This window comes from Procambarus clarkii, chromosome 27 (genome assembly GCF_040958095.1).
Source record: "Procambarus clarkii isolate CNS0578487 chromosome 27, FALCON_Pclarkii_2.0, whole genome shotgun sequence".
Lineage (NCBI taxonomy): Eukaryota > Metazoa > Arthropoda > Malacostraca > Decapoda > Cambaridae > Procambarus > Procambarus clarkii.
This window is the reverse complement of record NC_091176.1, coordinates 27,187,669-27,207,922: the sequence shown is the minus strand read 5'-3', so window position 1 is coordinate 27,207,922 and position 20,254 is coordinate 27,187,669. Positions and strand designations below refer to the sequence as shown.

At 47.6% G+C, this 20,254-nt stretch overlaps 2 protein-coding genes across 4 annotated transcripts in view; one reads left to right on the top strand and one right to left on the bottom strand.

Moving 5' to 3' along the window:
* Positions 1-20,254, bottom strand: part of LOC123762560 (whirlin) — a 261,198-nt gene that overhangs the window by 188,107 nt on the left and 52,837 nt on the right. The gene's annotated exons all lie outside the window — the stretch shown is intronic.
* The window catches only part of Syt14 (Synaptotagmin 14), a 48,034-nt gene continuing 32,031 nt past the window's right edge, over positions 4,252-20,254 (top strand). For all 3 annotated transcript variants that reach the window (XM_069332491.1, XM_069332490.1, XM_069332489.1), the window contains exon 1: positions 4,252-4,746. In XM_069332491.1, coding sequence (XP_069188592.1) covers positions 4,719-4,746 — 28 coding nt within the window. In that variant the 5' untranslated portion in view covers positions 4,252-4,718. The remainder of the gene's footprint in view (positions 4,747-20,254) is intronic.

Sequence of the window (20,254 nt, the reverse complement as noted above, 5' to 3'; positions counted from 1 at the left end):
ATTACGAGTCCAGAGCGCTGTCCACTCAGCTATCAGGTGTGTGTGTACATACCTGTGTTTACCTGAGTCTATCGTGGAGCTAGATCTAGCTCTAGGGCCCCACTTTGCAGCAATTGAACCTGAGGCACTACCCATTACCCGGCGTGCTAATGCCCCACACGCTCTTAAAGTTGAGCTCCGAGGTGGCTTCTAAGACATCTGCTTGAAGAGGAGTCCATCCGGCCCCCACCCACACCACATGCAGCTCCAGCCGCTGAATGGGCAGCGTACACCGGCCCACCGCACCGTCTAAGACGGTAGCAGGCCCCAGCCGTCACCTGTGTCCCCGTCCACGACGGTAAGGGTAGACGGCCGTTAGAGGACATCCTCGTGGTCGTGTCTCCCAGGGCGGCAGATCACCCTCAGGCGCCTTGTTTGCTTCCATATTCTGGCAGCATTAAGGCCCCGTCGTGCTGGTTGGAAGATATATAATGTCTTTTGTGATACATAATATTCGGATTTAAATTTCGGCGGGCGCAACACCTGGTTGCCATGCCAACGGTGGAGGAGCTGGGCGGGAACCATTCACATGTGCGGGGGAGGGCATGGTCCCCCTCCCTCACCCCTCTCTCCCTCATCTCTCACCCTGCCCTTACATCACACTCTCTGCTCTATGATCTCTCTCACCTTGCAGCATCCTTGCTTCTCACGCTGCTCTTTAAGGTGAGGTGAGAGAGTTTACTGAGGACATGGCAATGATGTGTGTGTGTGTGAGAGAGAGAGAGAGAGAGAGAGAGAGAGAGAGAGAGAGAGAGAGAGAGAGAGAGAGAGAGAGAGAGAGAGGACATGCAGGTGAGAGACTACTATGAGAGGAGTTAATAAGGGATGCTGATCCCGTTTGAGTGAAGGAGGAGGGAAGGGGGGTGGGGGGGGGGGGAGAGAGAGAGTAATATACCATAGTGAAGGCCAGGCCGAATAATGGGAGGTGTGGTGGGTGAGGGGGTGGTGATGGGGATGGGTGAGGGGGTGGTGATGGGGATGGGTGAGGGGGTGGTGATGGGGATGGGTGAGGGGGGTGGTGATGGGGATGGGTGAGGGGGTGGTGATGGGGATGGGTGAGGGGGTGGTGATGGGGATGGGTGAGGTGGTGGTGATGGGGATGGGTGAGGGGGGTGGTGATGGGGATGGGTGAGGGGGTGATGGGGATGGGTGAGGGGGGTGGTGATGGGGATGTAGAAGTGTGGTACTCCACCTCAAACAGCGAGTCTTTTGTACCCGGAGCGAGTCAATACGACAGACCCACAGGTTCACCCGGCACCCGCCTCACCCACCTGCCTCACCCACCTGCCTCACCCGCACCTGCCTCACCCCACCTGCCTCACCCGCACCTGCCTCACCCGCACCTGCCTTGCTGCCCTCCTAAGTGTGACCCTAAACCTGCCTCGCTGCCTTCCCGTGTGTGTGTGTGTGTAGAAGAGAGAGAGAGAGAGAGAGAGAGAGAGAGAGAGAGAGAGAGAGAGAGAGAGAGAGAGAGAGAGAGACAGAGAGAGAGACAGACAGACAGACAGACAGACAGACAGACAGACAAGACAGACAGACAGACAGACAGACAGACAGACAGACAGACAGACAGACAGACAGACAGACAGACAGACAGACAGAGAGAGATGTCTATATTTCACAGATCAGCAGCAGCATTCAACTCAGTGTCACTTAATAAAACGTGGCAGTGAATGTCCCGTAGAGTTATTTGCAAAATTGCCTCCACTGTTTACGAGGAGTTAGATTGAAAGATATATATATTTATATTTGGCTTAGGAAAAACAAACTGATAGTGCTGCTAAACGTGGCTGCTAAACTGAAATTTTGCAGAAGACACATGACAGACGTTATTATAACAACATCACAATTACTTTTGTTTTTATTGACAGATACATCGCCTTTATATGGCTAGTGCAGACTATGTGAAGAGTTATGGAGTTCACGTCCACAGCAAGTTATGTGATGCTATGACCTCCATCTCTCAGGAGCCATCGGGCCAGATTCACGAAAGCACTTACCCAAGCACTTACGAACCTGTACATCTTTTCTCAATCTTTGGCGGCTTTGTTTCCAATTATTCAACAGTTAATGACCTCCGAAGCACCAGGAGGTTTTTTATAACAATAACAACAGTTGAATCGGAAGTTTTCATGCTTGTAAACTGTTTAATAAATGTAACCAAAGCCGTTAAAGATTGAGAAAAGATATATACGTTCGTAAGTGCTTGCGTAAGTGCTTTCGTGAATCTGGCCCATGGTCATGTCACCAAAATATATACGCATTTTGAGAATATTCTCAAGAAAGAGTAAATAATTGCAAAAGATTCTAATGATTGGAAAATTAATAATGTAATGTTGAAGCGTTTGAACCAGTTTCTGTTCAAAGAGTTTGCACCTGGAGTGCTCAGGATTGGGAGGTTCGTCACCTGTAGCCACCTGCCACAGGTAACGGTAGCACCTGCCACAGGTAACGGTAGCCACCTGCCACAGGTAACGGTAGTCACCTGCCACAGGTAACGGTAGCCACCTGCCACAGGTAACGGTAGCCACCTTGCCACAGGTAACGGTAGCCACCTGCCACAGGTAACGGTAGTCACCTGCCACAGGTAACGGTAGCCACCTGCCACAGGTAACGGTAGCCACCTGCCGCAGGTAACGGTAGCCACCTGCCACAGGTAACGGTAGCCACCTGCCACAGGTAACGGTAGCCACCTTGCCACAGGTAACGGTAGCCACCTGCCACAGGTAACGGTAGCCACCTGCCACAGGTAACGGTAGCCACCTGCCACAGGTAACGGTAGCCACCTTGCCACAGGTAACGGTAGTCACCTGCCACAGGTAACGGTAGCCACCTGCCACAGGTAACGGTAGCCACCTGCCACAGGTAACGGTAGCCACCTGCCACAGGTAACGGTAGCCACCTGCCACAGGTAACGGTAGCCCAACCTGATCCCAACAACCACTGTGGCGCACAGTCTGGTAGACGTTTTGTGCTGCCCGTATATACAATATATAATATATAAATATATATATGGCATGGGATATCTAAGATAAAGTGATATGCATTATTTGTTATATGAGTTTTGAACAAAGAATTAGCTTTATGAAATACACAGTGTCGTTCATACAATGTTCGATACATTGTATACAATACAATACATTACCACCAGAAACATTCATATACACTGACATGAGAATCATTCATACATACTAACACCAGGATCATTCATTAATACTAACATCATTCTTACACACACACACACACAAGGATAGGATTTATACACACTGATATCATTGACAGCCACTGAAACCATTCTCAGACGCTGGCATCTTTCAGACAGAGTGGAACCATTAACTCATACACACTGACACTACTCAGTATTCTGTAGTGGAAGACCTTTCCATTTCAGGTATTTTTCAAACAACTTCATGCCAACTCTATATATAATACTGAGAGATGGATTCAAAGATGTTTTTTTACTATTTATTAAAAGCATTGAAGCCAATATATATACATATACATATACATATATATATATATATATATATATATATATATATATATATATATGTATATATATTGGCTTCAATGCTTTTAATAAATAGTAAAAAAAACCATCTTTGAATCCAACTCAATATTTTTATTTTAGAGTTTTTAACATTTATTCTTACTTGTAGTGGGAGACGGAAGGGACGAGGCAGCGCACAGTATAGCGAGTTTTAACATATTAATTGATGAGTATAAAGAGATGGCAATGATGATTGCAAAATATGGAGGGTACATGTGGCAACGTCGGAAGTCTTGTAAGCAAGGGTGACTGTGTTGTGGTGGTCAAGTGTGACGTATGCTCCTTGTTGCTCTAACACACACTTCCCAAACTCCTGTCTAATTCATTGCACTTTACTTGTATTCATACTCAGAACGCTTGTATTATACACATGAAGAGTTCCAGTACCACGCAGCCAGGAGACTGGCAGGGGTATGGTGTCCTCAAGTGCCTCAACATGAAATTTATAATACAATATTTCTGGCCGAGGAACAAGCGTGGATGAACTGATATTACAACCCCCGCACCCGGGCAGGCCGACTTACGAGGCAGCAGCACACACAAACATTGTACAATCGGCGAAGTCCGATCCAAAAATTTAGACGCGGATAAAAGTGTATTGGCAACGTGGTGCCGGGCGGAGGTGGGTGGGGCGGGCCCCAGGTGCCAGCCTGGCTGTGAGTGTGTTGCACAGTGCCAGGCGGGAGCGGCCTCCGTCACCAGCTGTACGCGATCGATAATTACCTTTCCAGTGGGGAGCCGCCACGGATGGGGGATGCGTTACAGATGACAGAGTGCCAGTGTTGTGGTCGGGCCGTCTAATATAGTGCCAACTGGCAAGTGTGTGGGGGTGTGTTGTAAGTAGCGTGGATGAGAGGCAGCGCCGCGAGGGCCGGAACATGGACTAGCGTGTACCGGAAGGTTGGGTTCCATGCGCCTCTCCGCCCGAGGGCTGGTTCGCGTCTCAATGAAGGCCAGGCGAGCTTCAGTGCTGTTTACAAAAGGAATCGTTGGGCGAGGTTGTTGATTAGGGGAAGCGGTGGCAGTGGATGGTCGTGTGGCCGTGTTGGTGACCGTCAGTGACACGTGTGTGACCTCAGATGCCGTGGATGAGGACTCGTTTACACTATGTAGAGGAGGGGACATAACCATGTTGTCATCGCCGGGGGTGTCAGAAGGTAAGCCATGTCTTTATTATCTATTGATCACGCAAGTTACAATCTGGGCTTAGGCCAAGATCCTTGACTGTGCAAGTACACCTTGGTGAGTACACACACACACTCACGTGGAGTCCATATCTAGTCAAGCACAAGTCCAAGTTGGCGAAAGTTCAAAGGTATGCTAAGACTAATCCCACAACTACGAGATATGAGTTAGGAGCAAATTCTTCATGAATTAAACCTCACGCCGCTGGAAGACAGAAGAGGCAGGGGGGGGGGGGACATGATTACCAATACAAAATTCCCAGAGAAAAGTGACAGGGTAGATACAGACAGACTGTTTAGTCCCAATATGAGCCACAACAACACTAGAAAGAATTTTGTCACTGTCAGATTAGTTAACAAATGGAATGCCCTTAGACTGGGGCTGACTCCATACACAGTTTCAAGTGTAGATATGATAGAGCCCAATAGGCTCCAGGACATGTACACCAGCTGATAGACAGTTGAGAGGCGGGATCAAAGAGTTGATGCTCAAATCTCACAATCACAATTAGGCAAGTATGACACACACACACACACACACACACACACACACACACACACACACACACACACACACACACACACACACACACACACACACACACACACACACCAGGTAGTCGTGGACGAACGCAATAAAACGCCAATGAGCAATTACCATCACTCTGAAGTTACAAATGTAAAATACGAAACAAAACTTTGAGAATATATTTGATCAGAGAGTTGAATTCCCTGTCCCCCGCTACACGGGTGTGTGTTGGCCAAGCCCCGGTGAGTGGCACTTAGTGCCTGCTGGTCCATCACATGGTGCCAGTGCCTCCCTCACCCTATAACTGTATACAGTGCCTATACTATAAGCCCACCTATTGTCTAGTTATGCAGAACAATATAATCTCCTATTACTAGGTCATTTCATTGTACTGTTGATTGTTTCTAATCCTAAGAATATCGGCCAATTATCGATGAGAAGTTTTGTTTATGTATCATCATCATTTGTTTATGTATTATCATCATTTGTTTATGTATTATCATCATTTGTTTATGTATCATCATCATTTGTTTATATATTATCATCATTTGCTTATGTATTATCATCATTTGTTTATGTATTATCATCATTTGTTTATGTATTATCATCATTTGTTTATGTATTATCATCATTTGTTTATGTATTATCATCATTTGTTTATGTATTATCATCATTTGCTTATGTATTATCATCATTTGTTTATGTATTATCATCATTTGTTTATGTATTATCATCATGATCCCTCATCATAAACAAACAGATGTTCACTTGCCAGTATTCTCATATTCTGGGAGTCAGCGAATTTTCTAATACATTATTACATTTTCTCAGTTATATAAAATATAAGGAAAGTTGGCGAGGCAACTGTTTGGAAATTAATAATTTCAAAGATAATTGTTAGATATAGACTACCCATGTTTATTTGATGGTAACTGATAATTATTTTGTAGTTGTGTAATTATGTGCACAATCCGCCCTGACTTGCTTTCATCGTGTCATTATAAGCATAACTTTCTTATTCTGTCTCTGCTTATTTCGTCTAACTAAGCAGAGTGTGTTTTTGGCCCCACCTCCCACGGCTGTCTCATCTGACCAATCAGAGAGCGCGGTTCAACAACACACACACACCCTTGATGTTTCAGTTTACCAATCAGAGAGAGCAGATTTACCCAGTGAATGCTTCACCTGGCCAATTCGAGAATGAGGTTTTTTCATTCCGTGTTGACATCACCCGATCAATCAGGATGAGGTTTTCCACTCCGTTTCAATCGTCTGAACTTTACCATTAAAAGAAGAAAAACGTTTTCTCACCTCTCTATAACCGGCTTCCCCACGTGACCAATCAGACATCATGGTTTTGGTGCCCCTTCCTTGGTTCCCTTCCCTGACCAACCAGAGGTGTTGGTTTCCTTGCCATGGTTATCACCCCTGACCAATCAAGGCGGGTGGGTTCCCTGAGTGGCGGAGGAGATGGGCCACGCCCATCTCTGGCCTGTCGTTGACAATTCGAGGTTGGGAACATTAGTATTGATTCTCAGCAAGACGCGTAACAGGGAGGCAGGGATTGGTGGTAGAGTGATTACTGTGATTTAGCAAGTTATACTCTGGTATTGTGCTGCGTCTCTCTCTCTCTCTCTCTCTCTCTCTCTCTCTCTCTCTCTCTCTCTCTCTAGTCTCTCTCTCTCTCTCTCTCTCTCTCTCTCTCCCTCTCTCTCATCTCTCTCTCTCTCTCTCTCTCCTCTCTCTCTCTCTCTCTCTCTCTCTCTCTCTCTCTCTCATCTCCTCTCTCTCTCCCTCTCATCTCTCTCTCTCTCTCTCTCTCTCTCTCTCTCTCTCTCTCTCTCTCTCTCTCTCTCTCTCTCTCTCTCTCTCTCTCTCTCTCTCTCTCTGTTTCGCCCGTTTTTTGTGTGTCGTTATCTCTATGCTATCGACCAGATTTTCATCATTGAAGAATAGAATTTCCTCTCCAAGATGTCAGCTTCATCTCTAAGGTTGTGACGGTAGCTACGTCATGCTGTCTAGTAAGGACCCCGGCCGGTGTTTTCTCACCTGCAGGTGTAACCTGCCATCGCCTACCAGAAACAGATTGCTGCATGGTGTGGTTACCGAACCTTATAACAGTCGGCATTTCCATACTTGCGTAAGTCAACAATAGATTGCGGTCAACAACATACACTGGGTGTCAGGGGCTGAGGTGTATCATGTTGCTGAAGTCAACAAATAATAACGAAGGACCAAGTACACTTCCTTGTGGTTTACTGACACTACTTAAGTGGCTCCCTCACTCTCCTTAATAAGGATTATTATCCTTAAGAACATATGAATAAAGGTAACTGTACAAGATCTACCAAGTCCCTTATTCTATTGTCCTATACGAGGTCGCTTATACAAAGCCAAAGAACTTTGTATGCTCCTATATACCCATTTAAACTCATTCACACATGTCTAACCTTGAGTCCGGTCTTACCGAAGGAACAAATTAGCTGTGGAGGAGAGCTTGGCATGCCTGTGGCTTGAACCGTGGCCAGCAGCCCATGTTGGCATACCCACGTCCAAGGTTCCTGCGGCCTCCAGTACATGACAGCTGACTGTGGCTCTGTGACTGACGCCGCTCTGTAGAAAGTGGCGTCAACAAGTCATCAGCGCCAGAACAACCTTCCCTGGAACCATCTCAGCGCCCACACAGTAAGAGAGATCGTGCCTACGGGCGATCATTCTGAGGGAGATTATCGCCTCTCTGGTTCATAAACACCAGTGAGTGATGATAGTGATATTACTCTGCAGTGGAAGGTTGTCCTTCCTTCCCTGTTCCGGCCAGGTGGTTCACCCTACTGGTCCCAGGTGGTTCACCCTACTGGTCCCAGGTGGTTCACCCTACTGGTCCCAGGTGGTTCACCTTACTGGTCCCAGGTGGTTCCACCAAGTCGTTCTCTCTCTCGTTCACTGTGTTTCACCATCTTTACTACCCTCCCTCTGCGCTTGTTCTCTTTCAAACTTTTGTCTATTTCTCTCTCGCCCTTATCTCCTCTTCCTCTGACTTCCCTCTCCCTCTCTTTACATATTCCCTCCTCCTCTTCCCTCTCCCCTCTCCCTCTCCCGGACAAGGTCACATTCCCCTTGTCGCATAATTCAGGCGCCCCCATACTTTACACATTAAACGCCATCCACTGTATTGCACTGCAGGAATTTAAGCGTTTTTTTCCAGTGTTTGTGTACTCACCTAGTTGTGCTTGCGGGGGTTGAGCTCTGGCTTTTTAGTCCCCGCCTCTCAACTGTCAGTCAACAGGTGTACAGATTCCTGAGCCTACTGGGCTCTATCATATCTAGATTTAAAACTGTGTATGGAGTCAGCCTCCACCACATCACTGCCTAATGCATTCCTCCTGTTAACTACACTGACACTGAAAAAGTTCTTTCTAACGTCCCTGTGGCTCATGTGGGTACTCAGTTTCCACCTGTATCCCCTAATGCGTGTGCCCCTTGTGGTAAATAGCCTGTCTTTATCTACCCTGTCAATTCCTCTGAGAATCTTGTACGTGGTGTTCATGTCCCCCCTAACTCTTCTGTCTTCCAGTGACGTGAGGTTTAATTCCCGTAGTCTCTCCTCGTAGGTCATACCTCTCAGCTCGGGTACTAGTCTGGTGCAAACCTTTGAACCTTTTCCAGTTTAGTCTTATGCTTGACTAGATATGGACTCCATGCTGGGGCTGCATACTCCAGGATTGGTCTGACATAGGTGATATACAAAGTTCTGAATAATTCCTTACACAAGTGTCTAAAGGCCGTTCTTATGTTAGCCAACCTGGCATGTGCCACTGATGTTATCCTCTTGAAATGGGCTTCAGGGAACAGGTCTGGCGTGATATCAACCCCCAGGTATTTCTTTCTCTCTGACTCTTGAAGAATTTCATCTCCCAAATAATACTTTGTAACTGGCCTCCTGTTCCCTACACCTATCTTCATTATATTACATTTGCTTGGGTTAAACTCTAACAACCATTTGTTCTACCATTCCTTCAGTTTGTCTAGGTCTTCTTGAAGCCTCAAGCAGAAGCCTGGGTGTGTGCGCGCGCGCGCGCGCGCGCGTGTGTGTGTGTGTGTGTGTGTGTGTGTACTCACCTAATTGTACTCACCTAATTGTGCTTGCGGGGGTTGAGCTTTGGCTCTTTGGTCCCGCCTCTCAACTGTCAATCAACTGGTGTACAGATTCCTGAGCCTACTGGGCTCTATCATACCTACATTTGAAACTGTGTATGGAGTCAGCCTCCACCACATCACTTCCTAGTGCATTCCATTTATTAACTACTCTGACACTGAAAAAATTCTTTCTAACGTCTCTGTGGCTCATCTGGGTACTAAGTTTCCACCTGTGTCCCCTTGTTCGTGTCCCACCCGTGCTGAAGAGTTTGTCTTTGTCCACCCTGTCAATTCCCCTGAGAATTTTGTAGGTGGTTATCATGTCTCCCCTTACTCTTCTGTTTTCCAGGGATGTGAGGTTCAGCTCCTTTAGCCTTTCCTCGTAGCTCAATCCTCTCAGTTCCGGGACGAGCCTGGTGGCATACCGCTGAATCTTCTCTAACTTTGTCTTGTGTTTAACTAGGTATGGACTCCAGGCTGGAGCTGCATACTCCAGGATTGGTCTTACATAAGTGGTATACAGGGTTCTGAAAGATTCCTTACACAAGTTTCTGAAGGCAGTTCTTATGTTGGCCAGTCTAGCATATGCCGCTGATGAAATTCTTTTGATGTGGGCCTCTGGGGACAGGTTCGGTGTGATATCAACCCCAGATCCTTCTCTCTATTTGATTCTTGCAGGATTTCCCCTCCCAGATGATACCTTGTGTTCAGCCTCCTGCTCCCTTCGCCTAATTTCATCACCTTACACTTTCCAGAGTTGAACTTCAGCAGCCATTTGTGTGTGTGTGTGTGTGTGTGTGTGTGTGTGTGTGTGTGTGTGTGTGTGTGTGTGTGTGTGTGTGTGTGTGTGTGGTGTGTGTGTGTGTACTCACCTAGTTGTACTCACCTAGTTGTGTTTGCGGGGGTTGAGCTCTGGCTCTTTGGTCCCGCCTCTCAACCGTCAATCAACAGGTGTACAGATTCATGAGCCTATCGGGCTCTGTCATATCTACACTTGAAACTGTGTATGGAGTCAGCCTCCACCACATCACTTCCTAATGCATTCCATTTGTCAACCACTCTGACACTAAAAAAGTTCTTTCTAATATCTTTGTGGCTCATTTGGGCACTCAGTTTCCACCTGTGTCCCCTTGTGCGTGTTCCCCTTGTGTTAAATAGACTGTCTTTATCTACCCTATCAATCCCCTTCAGAATCTTGAATGTGGTGATCATGTCCCCCCTAACTCTTCTGTCTTCCAGCGAAGTGAGGTTTAATTCCCGTAGTCTCTCCTCGTAGCTCATACCTCTCAGCTCGGGTACTAGTCTGGTGGCAAACCTTTGAACCTTTTCCAGTTTAGTCTTATCCTTGACTAGATATGGACTCCCATGCTGGGGCTGCATACTCCAGGATTGGCCTGACATATGTGGTATACAAAGTTCTGAATGATTCTTTACACAAGTTTCTGAATGCCGTTCGTATGTTGGCCAGCCTGGCATATGCCGCTGATGTTATCCGCTTGATATGTGCTGCAGGAGACAGGTCTGGCGTGATATCAACCTCCAAGTCTTTTCCTTCTCTGACTCCTGAAGAATTTCCTCTCCCAGATGATACCTTGTATCTGGCCTCCTGCTCCCTACACCTATCTTCATTACATTACATTTGGATGGGTTAAACTCTAACCAACCATTTGTTCGACCATTCCTTCAGCTTGTCTAGGTCTTCTTGAAGCCTCAAACAGTCCTCTTCTGTTTTAATCCTTCTCATAATTTTAGCATCGTCCGCAAACATTGAGAGAAATGAATCGATACCCTCCGGGAGATCATTTACATATATCAGAAACAAGATAGGACCGAGTACAGAGCCCTGTGGGACTCCACTGGTGACTTCACGCCAATCGGAGGTCTCACCCCTCACCGTAACTCTCTGCTTCCTATTGCTTAGATACTCCCTTATCCACTGGAGCACCTTACCAGCTACACCTGCCTGTCTCTCCAGCTTATGTACCAGCCTCTTATGCGGTACTGTGTCAAAGGCTTTCCGACATCCAAGAAAATGCAGTCCGCCCAGCCCTCTCTTTCTTGCTTAATCTGTGTCACCTGATCGTAGAATTCTATCAAGCCTGTAAGGCAAGATTTACCCTCCCTGAATCCATGTTGGCGATTTGTCACGAAGTCCCTTCTCTCCAGATGTGTTACCAGGTTTTTTCTCACGATCTTCTCCATCACCTTGCATGGTATACAAGTCAAGGACACTGGCCTGTAGTTCAGTGCCTCTTGTCTGTCGCCCTTTTTGTATATTGGGACCACATTCGCCGTCTTCCATATTTCTGGTAGGTCTCCCGTCCTCTAGTGACTTACTATACTATGTGTGTGTGTGTGTGTGTGTGTGTGTGTGTCTCTATGCCGTGGGTATTCGATGAAAAATTGTACCCAAACAGTACCACGAGCGTTGCCGGGGAATGATTGGTCACGGAAGCTCACGTGGTAAGCAGGTGAGCCTCAGGACCCACCGACCCTTAAAGGTAACCCCTGGCGGAGTGGCATCAGTGCTGGCCTCAGTATCGCCATCCTACCATCCCTTCCTTTCCATTTCTCCCCCTCACCATCCCATCCACTGTAAGGGGGTAAAGTAGGCCACCACCACGCACCCTCGATGAAAGCCTGCAGTGCTCCTCTCGTCCCCCCGCCCCCCTCTGTACCCCTTCAAATTACCCCTTTTTCATCCCCTCCTTTTTTCACCTGCAGCTCCCCCCCCCCTAACTGCCCACTCTCCCCTGTTACCTAGCAGTAAAATAGGTACCTGGGTGTTAGTCAGCTGGTCACGGCTGCTTCCTGGGGGTGGAGGCCTGGTTGAAGGACCGGGCCGCGGGACACTAAAAAGCCCTGAAATCATCTCAAGATAACTAGGGAGATCATTCTGCTCTTCTTCTTCTTCTTTAGTTAGAGGTCGTGATGCCAGAGGCGTTTACCAGGTCCCTCAGGTCACAGGACTAGACAGGTCACAGGTTTAGGTCAAGTTTAAGTTGGAGCGTGGGTGTAACCAAGGAGGTGTAACCAAGGAGTTACACTTGCGGTGTAAACTCAGGTATAACCCAAAACCCGGCCTTGGGCAGGCAGGAAGACCTGACACTTGTAGCGTAAATGTTACTGGGGGTGACGCGGTCGGCTTTAACCCTCGCCTCCGACATTTGTCAGTGTTACACTCCGTCCAACATTCTCACTCAATTATCCTCACTCCTCTTCCTCCTCCTCCTCCCCCCTTCCCACTCCCCCCCCCCTCATCTCTTCCTTCTTCTCTTGTCTCCCAGCCCTCCCTCCCTCACTCAACCCCCCCCCTTCCCTCCCTCTTTAGGGCCCTGCCAGTACGAGGCCCGTTATTCGTGGGACCCCTCTCTCGGGGGACTCCCCCACCGTGGGACCCTCTCTTGGGAGACTCCCCACCGTGGGACCCTTACCCTAGAGGGACCCTCCCACGGTGGGAGCGTCCCACCGTGGGACCCGTCCCCACCTTCCTGGTCTCCTTGCTTATCAAACATCTTAAGGTTTGTCTAAAATGATCATGATTAGAGGTCTCCACGGGTCATTCTGCAGTAGTTTATTTAGTCGGTACAAAGTGGAGAAGTGTTGGTAATTACTAGTAAGTGAGGCGCTTCGTGGTGGTTGTTGGAGCAGCTGTTTTACAGGTGTTTGAAGGTATTTGTAATAATCTGACATTCCATGACAGCCTTAAAGGAGTTATCAGTTCCTAGACATGAACACAAACGAGTCTTTGGGGACAACGTGAACAGTACAGAAGATTTTTTTAGTTTTGGAAGATGTTGTGAATTAAGGTAAATATTATCCCTGAGCAGTGGATGGCCTCCACAAACTCACACACGTATAAGGTATATGATAACAAGGTATATGTCTAAGGAGGATATAGAGGAAGCGAAGAAAATTGAGGGAAGTAGAGCCCTAAAGGTTACCCCAGCACAAGGGAGCACAAGATCCATCACGCCAGACAACAACATAACACAACACAGCAAGACAGGGAGAGTGTGACCACACCCTGTAAAGCAGCACTCACAAGTTACTAGATCAACACTCACTCCTTCCGTTATCAAGACTAGATATTCAACAGCCAGAATCACTGCTCTTTAGGCAAACCCGTATCACTACAGATGGGTAGATTCAAGTTATGTATATGAATGCAGATGAAATTACAAATAAAAGGGGGGTAGAGTTACTGTATGTATATGTTGCTGTATATATGTGTGTTGCTGTATATATAGGTTACTGGAATAAGTGGCAGGAGAACAACCACACATTATTGCAACAACAGAAACGAAACTGACAAGTCTTATAGCAAATGCAATCTTCCCACAAGAATATAAATTGATAAGAAAGGACCTGGAGGAACTCGGGGAGGAGATGTAACTATATTGCAAAAAAAAAAAAACTACAATGGAACTCTGCAGAAATAAAATGATCAGAGGAAACCGAGCAGCCAAAGGTTCGAGCAACAACAGCGAGTGACATGAAGATCGTGGTAGTGGTGAGATGACTTGAAGACAGTGGTAGTGGTGAGTGACATGAAGATCGTGGTAGTGGTGAGTGACATGAAGACAGTGGTAGTGGTGAGTGACATGAAGATCGTGGTAGTGGTGAGTGACATGAAAATAGTGGTAGTGGTGAGTGACATGAAGATCGTGGTAGCGGAGACATACAATCCATCATCAAAATAAAAGATGTCCTGAGAACGAATATAACAATGCAGTAAGACTTGCCAAAAGATATGGAAAAGGCAACCACAGTGGCAAGGGAAGTGAGAGCTACGATTATAATTCTTGTAGACTTTAATCAAAGACACATACAGACCCCCACACTGGAGAAATGAGACATGATGAGCAAAACTAGTAGACGCAGCGAACAAAACCGACTTGAAGCACCATATTACACACATAACATGAGGTACTTTGCCATAAAAAGTACTCGTGGTTCTAATATTCACAAAAAATGTGCAGGATAGGAGGCACAATATTACAGACCCGTGTCACTGATGAGTTATCCGCGAAAAGTGCTGGAGAAAGTAATCGGGTTGAGGATAGAAGAGCACCTGTACATGGGAGTAACTTTGTAACAACGCGACAGCCTGGATTTAGAAGAGGACAGTCTTGCCTGACGAACTTGATAGAGTTCTATAACAATGATTACAGAAATACATACAAAAAAGTTGGCTGGGTTGACTGCATCTTCCTAGATTGCCAAAAAGCATTTGATAGTGTTCCTCGTGAAAGGCTGGTGTATAAGATGGAGTATAAGTTGGGATTATTGGGAGAACAATGAACTGGGAGAGGGAGTACCTGAAGGGCAGAGGAGAAAAGGTCACAATCAGAGAGGTGTATCAAGCTGGAGGGATGTGACACGCGGGGTCCCTTAAGGCTCGGTGTTAGGACTTCTTCCGTTCTAATTTTGGTGTACGACCAACCCGAGGAGTGAGTTCGTATTTGTCAATGTTTCTGAAGGACTGCAGGGAATTACAGAAAGATCTTGCAAACTCCCAGATTGGGCAGACAAATGATTATTGAAGTTTAACACCAGCAAGTGAAATGCAACGAAGATGAAAATAGGAGAAAGGGGGACCAGAATGAATATATATCATAAGGGAAAGACAATTATAGGAGTTGGAAAGGCAAAACGATAATATAAGTTGGACAGAACACAAACACGAGAGGCACTCGTGGACAGGCTAACATGGCACGGAATGGCACGCTGGCACCATTACAACGCATTTACAAACCTCAATAAAGACTTCTAAAGCCATCGATTCAGACTATGTAAGATCGCTATTAAAATATTCAGCACCATCATAGAATCTGCAATTCGTTTAGTACTTATCAAAATTAAAAAAAATAATGTTTACAAGAAGCCAATGAGAGAAAATAGCTACCCAGATATGTTAAGTGAGCTAAACCTCACAACCTTAGGGAAATAGACAAGGTGGCCAACCTCTTTAAAAACTGAGAGAAAGCAGAACAAGAAAACATAAGTGGGAATGCAAATGAGCCGAAGAAGGAGGGAAACATAAGGAAATAAGGAAATAAGGAAAGGAACTAAGGAAACACTAGGAGCATGTACGTGGAAGGCCCTCCACTCCACACTTTCAGGCCAGACTTACTAAGTATTCATCAGACAGGAAACTTTAATGATAACACAACAGGTACAAAAAGCGTAATATGCGCGGCATTACAGGTTAGACCTCAACTTCCCCACTGTCACTCTACACGAGGACGGTCAGGTGAGCACAAATGAAACACCGTCACAACACACACATATTTGGTGGACTTAAAAATAGTGACGCCACTGGTCGATTCCATAAACCCCGAGCGTCACAAAAGCTATTTACGTCCGCACTCCCGTGAAGACGGCTCCCAGGAAAGCCCTTTATAGAAGGTGCAGTAATTCCCGGCCACCAGCCAGCCAGAGACGGCCGCTGGGTCAACGCCGCCCGATCCTGTGATGCAGGGCTCACTACACCGCCTCAACCCAACACTTGCTGCACTTCCCTCCCCTCACAAGGATCAATGTTGGTGTACAACACTTTCACCTCGAATGGAATCCTCTTTAAATCTCAATATTTTGTTTCATGTGAATTTAGACTGGATCCAAATCATCGAGATTGTATCTCTTCTTTCTCTTATTCCTTTTTATTTCTTCCTCTTGTTCCTCTTCTGTATCCTTTTCTTCCTCCTCCTCCTCCTTTCCCTCATTCTCTGCGGTGACTGATCTAGGAGGCGTTGAAGTCCCATCACAGGTTATTATCTTACATGTGGCAACACATCATAAACGAGTGTCAATGTTGATTTTAATCTTGAGTGAGAAATAATGTTTGAGGGCGTCTGGTGAGCCTGGGCAGGGTGGCTCAACTCTCTACTGACCTACCACAGTTGAACTTCACCTGTTTGGTCCCATCTCTCAACATTTAATCAACATGTCTATATAGGTTCACGAACCTACTTGCTTTTCTCATATCTACATCTGAAGCTGTGTATGGAGTCAACTCCACCACCTCACTATTCTGACATTAAAAATAAAATAAGTTCTTGTCTTTGCTCTCTATTTCTTTCGGACCTCTGAGCTCTGGTACTACTCTTGTTTCAAACTTCTGGACTATTATATTTAGCTGTATTTTGGCCTTAACGAAGTAATGACTCACTCTGCTGACGCATATTTCATAAATGGTCTGACATACGTGGTATAAAAGAGCTCCTTCATCATACTGCTGAAGACAGTTGTCAGGAAGGCCAACTGACCACACACGCACCTCATGAGAGCCGTTGGTGTGGCCTTCCGGAAAGGGTTCAAACGTGATATCAACTCATGCATCTTTTCTCTCTGTCCGATTCCAATATTTTCAGCCCCTGAGGCAGTTATGCGTCTCAGTTCCTTCTCTCCAAATGGTCTAGGCAGGAGGTAGGGAAGGAAGGGGGTGAGGAGAGCCAGGGAGAGGAAGCAGCAGAGGTTGAGGGGGGAGGGGTAATAGGTTAAAGAGGAGGGGCGTGGGCTTTTTGGCTGGGGGGGGGGTGATGACTATATGTTGGGGATCAAGTGGGTAATGAAGCAGAGAAGCGATAGTCTGGAGGAGTGTGGGAGAGGGGGGTGGGTGGAGGGTGTGGGGGAGGTTGGATATATGTGAGGAGCCTGGCTTACTCCTTGTTAATACTGGCTGCCTTCTCACCTGCCCTCTCACCTACTCGGTGAGAGGGCAGACACTCCTAGATCTTTTCTCACCGTCCGTTTCATGAAGGGCTTCATCTTCTATTCGGTATCTTATGTCTGGCCTCCTGTTTCCACTGCCTAGTTTCGTTATCTAACATTTAATCGGGTTGAACTTTAGTAGCCATTTGTTGGACCATTCCTTTAGTTTGTCTAGGTCATCTTGTAGCCTCATACTATCTTCCTCCGTCCTTAATCCTCCTCGTGATTTTTGCATCATCAGCAAACATCGAGAAGAACTAGTCAATTCTTTCTGGGAGATCATTTACGTATATCAGAAACAATATAGGTCCAAGGACTGAACCCTGCGGGACTCCACTGGTGACGCCTCTGCCTCCTGTTCGGCTGCCCGACACGTTTGTTGTGTGTCACATGGCTGCCCGACACGTTGTGTGTCAAATGGCTGCCTGACACGCTTACTGTGTGTCACATGGCTGCCCGACACATTTACTGTGTCACATGGCTGCCCGACACGCTTACTGTGTGTCACATGGCTGCCCGACACGTTTGTGTGTCAAATGGCTGCCTGACACGCTTACTGTGTGTCACATGGCTGCCCGACACGTTTGTGTGTCAAATGGCTGCCTGACACGCTTACTGTGTGTCACATGGCTGCCCGACACATTTACTGTGTCACATGGCTGCCCGACACGCTTACTTGTGTGTCACATGTCTGCCCGACACGTTTGTTGTGTGTCACATGGCTGCCCGACACATTTACTGTGTCACATGGCTGCCCGACACGCTTACTGTGTGTCACATGGCTGCCCGACACGTTTGTTGTGTGTCACATGGCTGCCAGACACGCTTACTGTGTGTCACATGGCAGCCAGACACGTTTACTGTGTGTCACATGGCTGCCAGACACGTTTACTGTGTGTCACATGGCTGCCTGACACGTTTACTGTGTGTCACATGGCTGCCAGACACGTTACTGTGTGTCACAATGGCTGCCTGACACGTTTAGTGTCACATGGCGAAATCAATCCCAGGTGAACCACAGGTAATCTCTCTCACACACCTTTCCTAGAACCTGAGACTCGTGTGCCAACTGCTGGGATGTGTTGATCTCCGGGGTGCAGCCTCCGGGGTGATGTGTTAATCTCGGGGGTGCTGGCTCCGGGATGTGTTGATCTCCGGGGTGCAGCCTCCGGGGATGTGTTGATCTCGGGGGTGCTGCCTCCGGGGATGTGTTGATCTCCGGGGTGCAGCCTCCGGGGATGTGTTGATCTCGGAGGTGCTGCCTCCGGGGATGTGTTGATCTCCGGGGTGCAACCTCGGGGATGTGTTGATCTCCGGGGTGCAGCCTCCGGGGATGTGTTGATCTCGGAGGTGCTGCCTCCGGGGATGTGTTGATCTCCGGGGTGCAGCCTCCGGGGATGTGTTGATCTCCGGGGTGCTGCCTCCGGGGATGTGTTGATCTCCGGGGTGCAGTTTCCGGGGATGTGTTGATCTCCGGGGTGCAGCCTCCGGGGATGTGTTGATCTCCGGGGTGCAGTTTCCGGGGATGTGTTGATCTCCGGGGTGAAGTTTCCGGGGATGTGTTGATCTCCGGGGTGCAGTCTCCGGGGATGTGTTGATCTCCGGGGTGCAGCCTCCGGGGATGTGTTGATCTCAGGGGTGCAGTCTCCGGGGATGTGTTGATCTCCGGGGTGCAGCCTCCGGGGATGTGTTGATCTCCGGGGTGCAGCCTCCGGGGATGTGTTGATCTCCGGGGTGCAGTCTCCGGGGATGTGTTGATCTCTGGGGTGCAGCCTCCGGGGATGTGTTGATCTCGGGGGTGACGCAGCATCCTCCGAGACATCATTTGGCAGCGGTAAGATATACCTTCGCGAGTGATTAGTGGAATATTGTTTGTTGTTGAGTGTTTGGCACTCAAAGGTCGGTGCCACTAAACAAGTGCCCCAACTCCCGGGGACCTCAGTGCCAAAGGTACCAAGTTTTGCCTTTAAATATCGATTGGTGGGGCAAGGCACCGGTGCCGGGTCGACGGGTCCACCGCCGCTGGTCCTCTGGCACCGACCACAAGAGTAGCTTGGCTTTCTTCTCCAGTTTTACTGAGCCTATTAGAGCACCCGAGACACGAACACGAATGAGACACGTCACGAACACGAATGAGACACGTCACGAACACGAATGAGACACGTCACGAACAAGGATGAGACACGTCACGAACAAGCATGAGACACGTCACGAACAAGCATGAGACACGTCACGAACAAGAATGAGACACGTCACGAACAAGGATGAGACACGTCACGAACAAGGATGAGACACGTCACGAACAAGGATGAGACACGTCACGAACAAGCATGAGACACGTCACGAACACGAATGAGACACGTCACGAACAAGCATGAGACACGTCACGAACACGAATGAGACACGTCACGAACAAGCATGAGACACGTCACGAACATGAATGAGACACGTCACGAACAAGGATGAGACACGTCACGAACAAGCATGAGACACGTCACGAACACGAATGAGACACGTCACGAACAAGCATGAGACACGCCACGAACAAGAATGAGACACGTCACGAACAAGGATGAGACACGTCACGAACACGAATGAGACACGTCACGAACAAGCATGAGACACGTCACGAACAAGAATGAGACACGTCACGAACATGAATGAGACACGTCACGAACAAGGATGAGACACGTCACGAACAAGAATGAGACACGTCACGAACAAGCATGAGACACGTCACGAACACGAATGAGACACGTCACGAACAAGCATGAGACACGTCACGAACACGAATGAGACACGTCACGAACAAGCATGAGACACGTCATGAACATGAATGAGACACGTCACGAACAAGGATGAGACACGTCACGAACAAGGATGAGACACGTCACGAACAAGCATGAGACACGTCACGAACAAGCATGAGACACGTCACGAACAAGGATGAGACACGTCACGAACAAGCATGAGACACGTCACGAACATGAATGAGACACGTCACGAACAAGGATGAGACACGTCACGAACAAGCATGAGACACGTCAAGAACACGAATGAGACTAGAGGGAGATGCACCCGTTGACCCGGTGTCGGGGC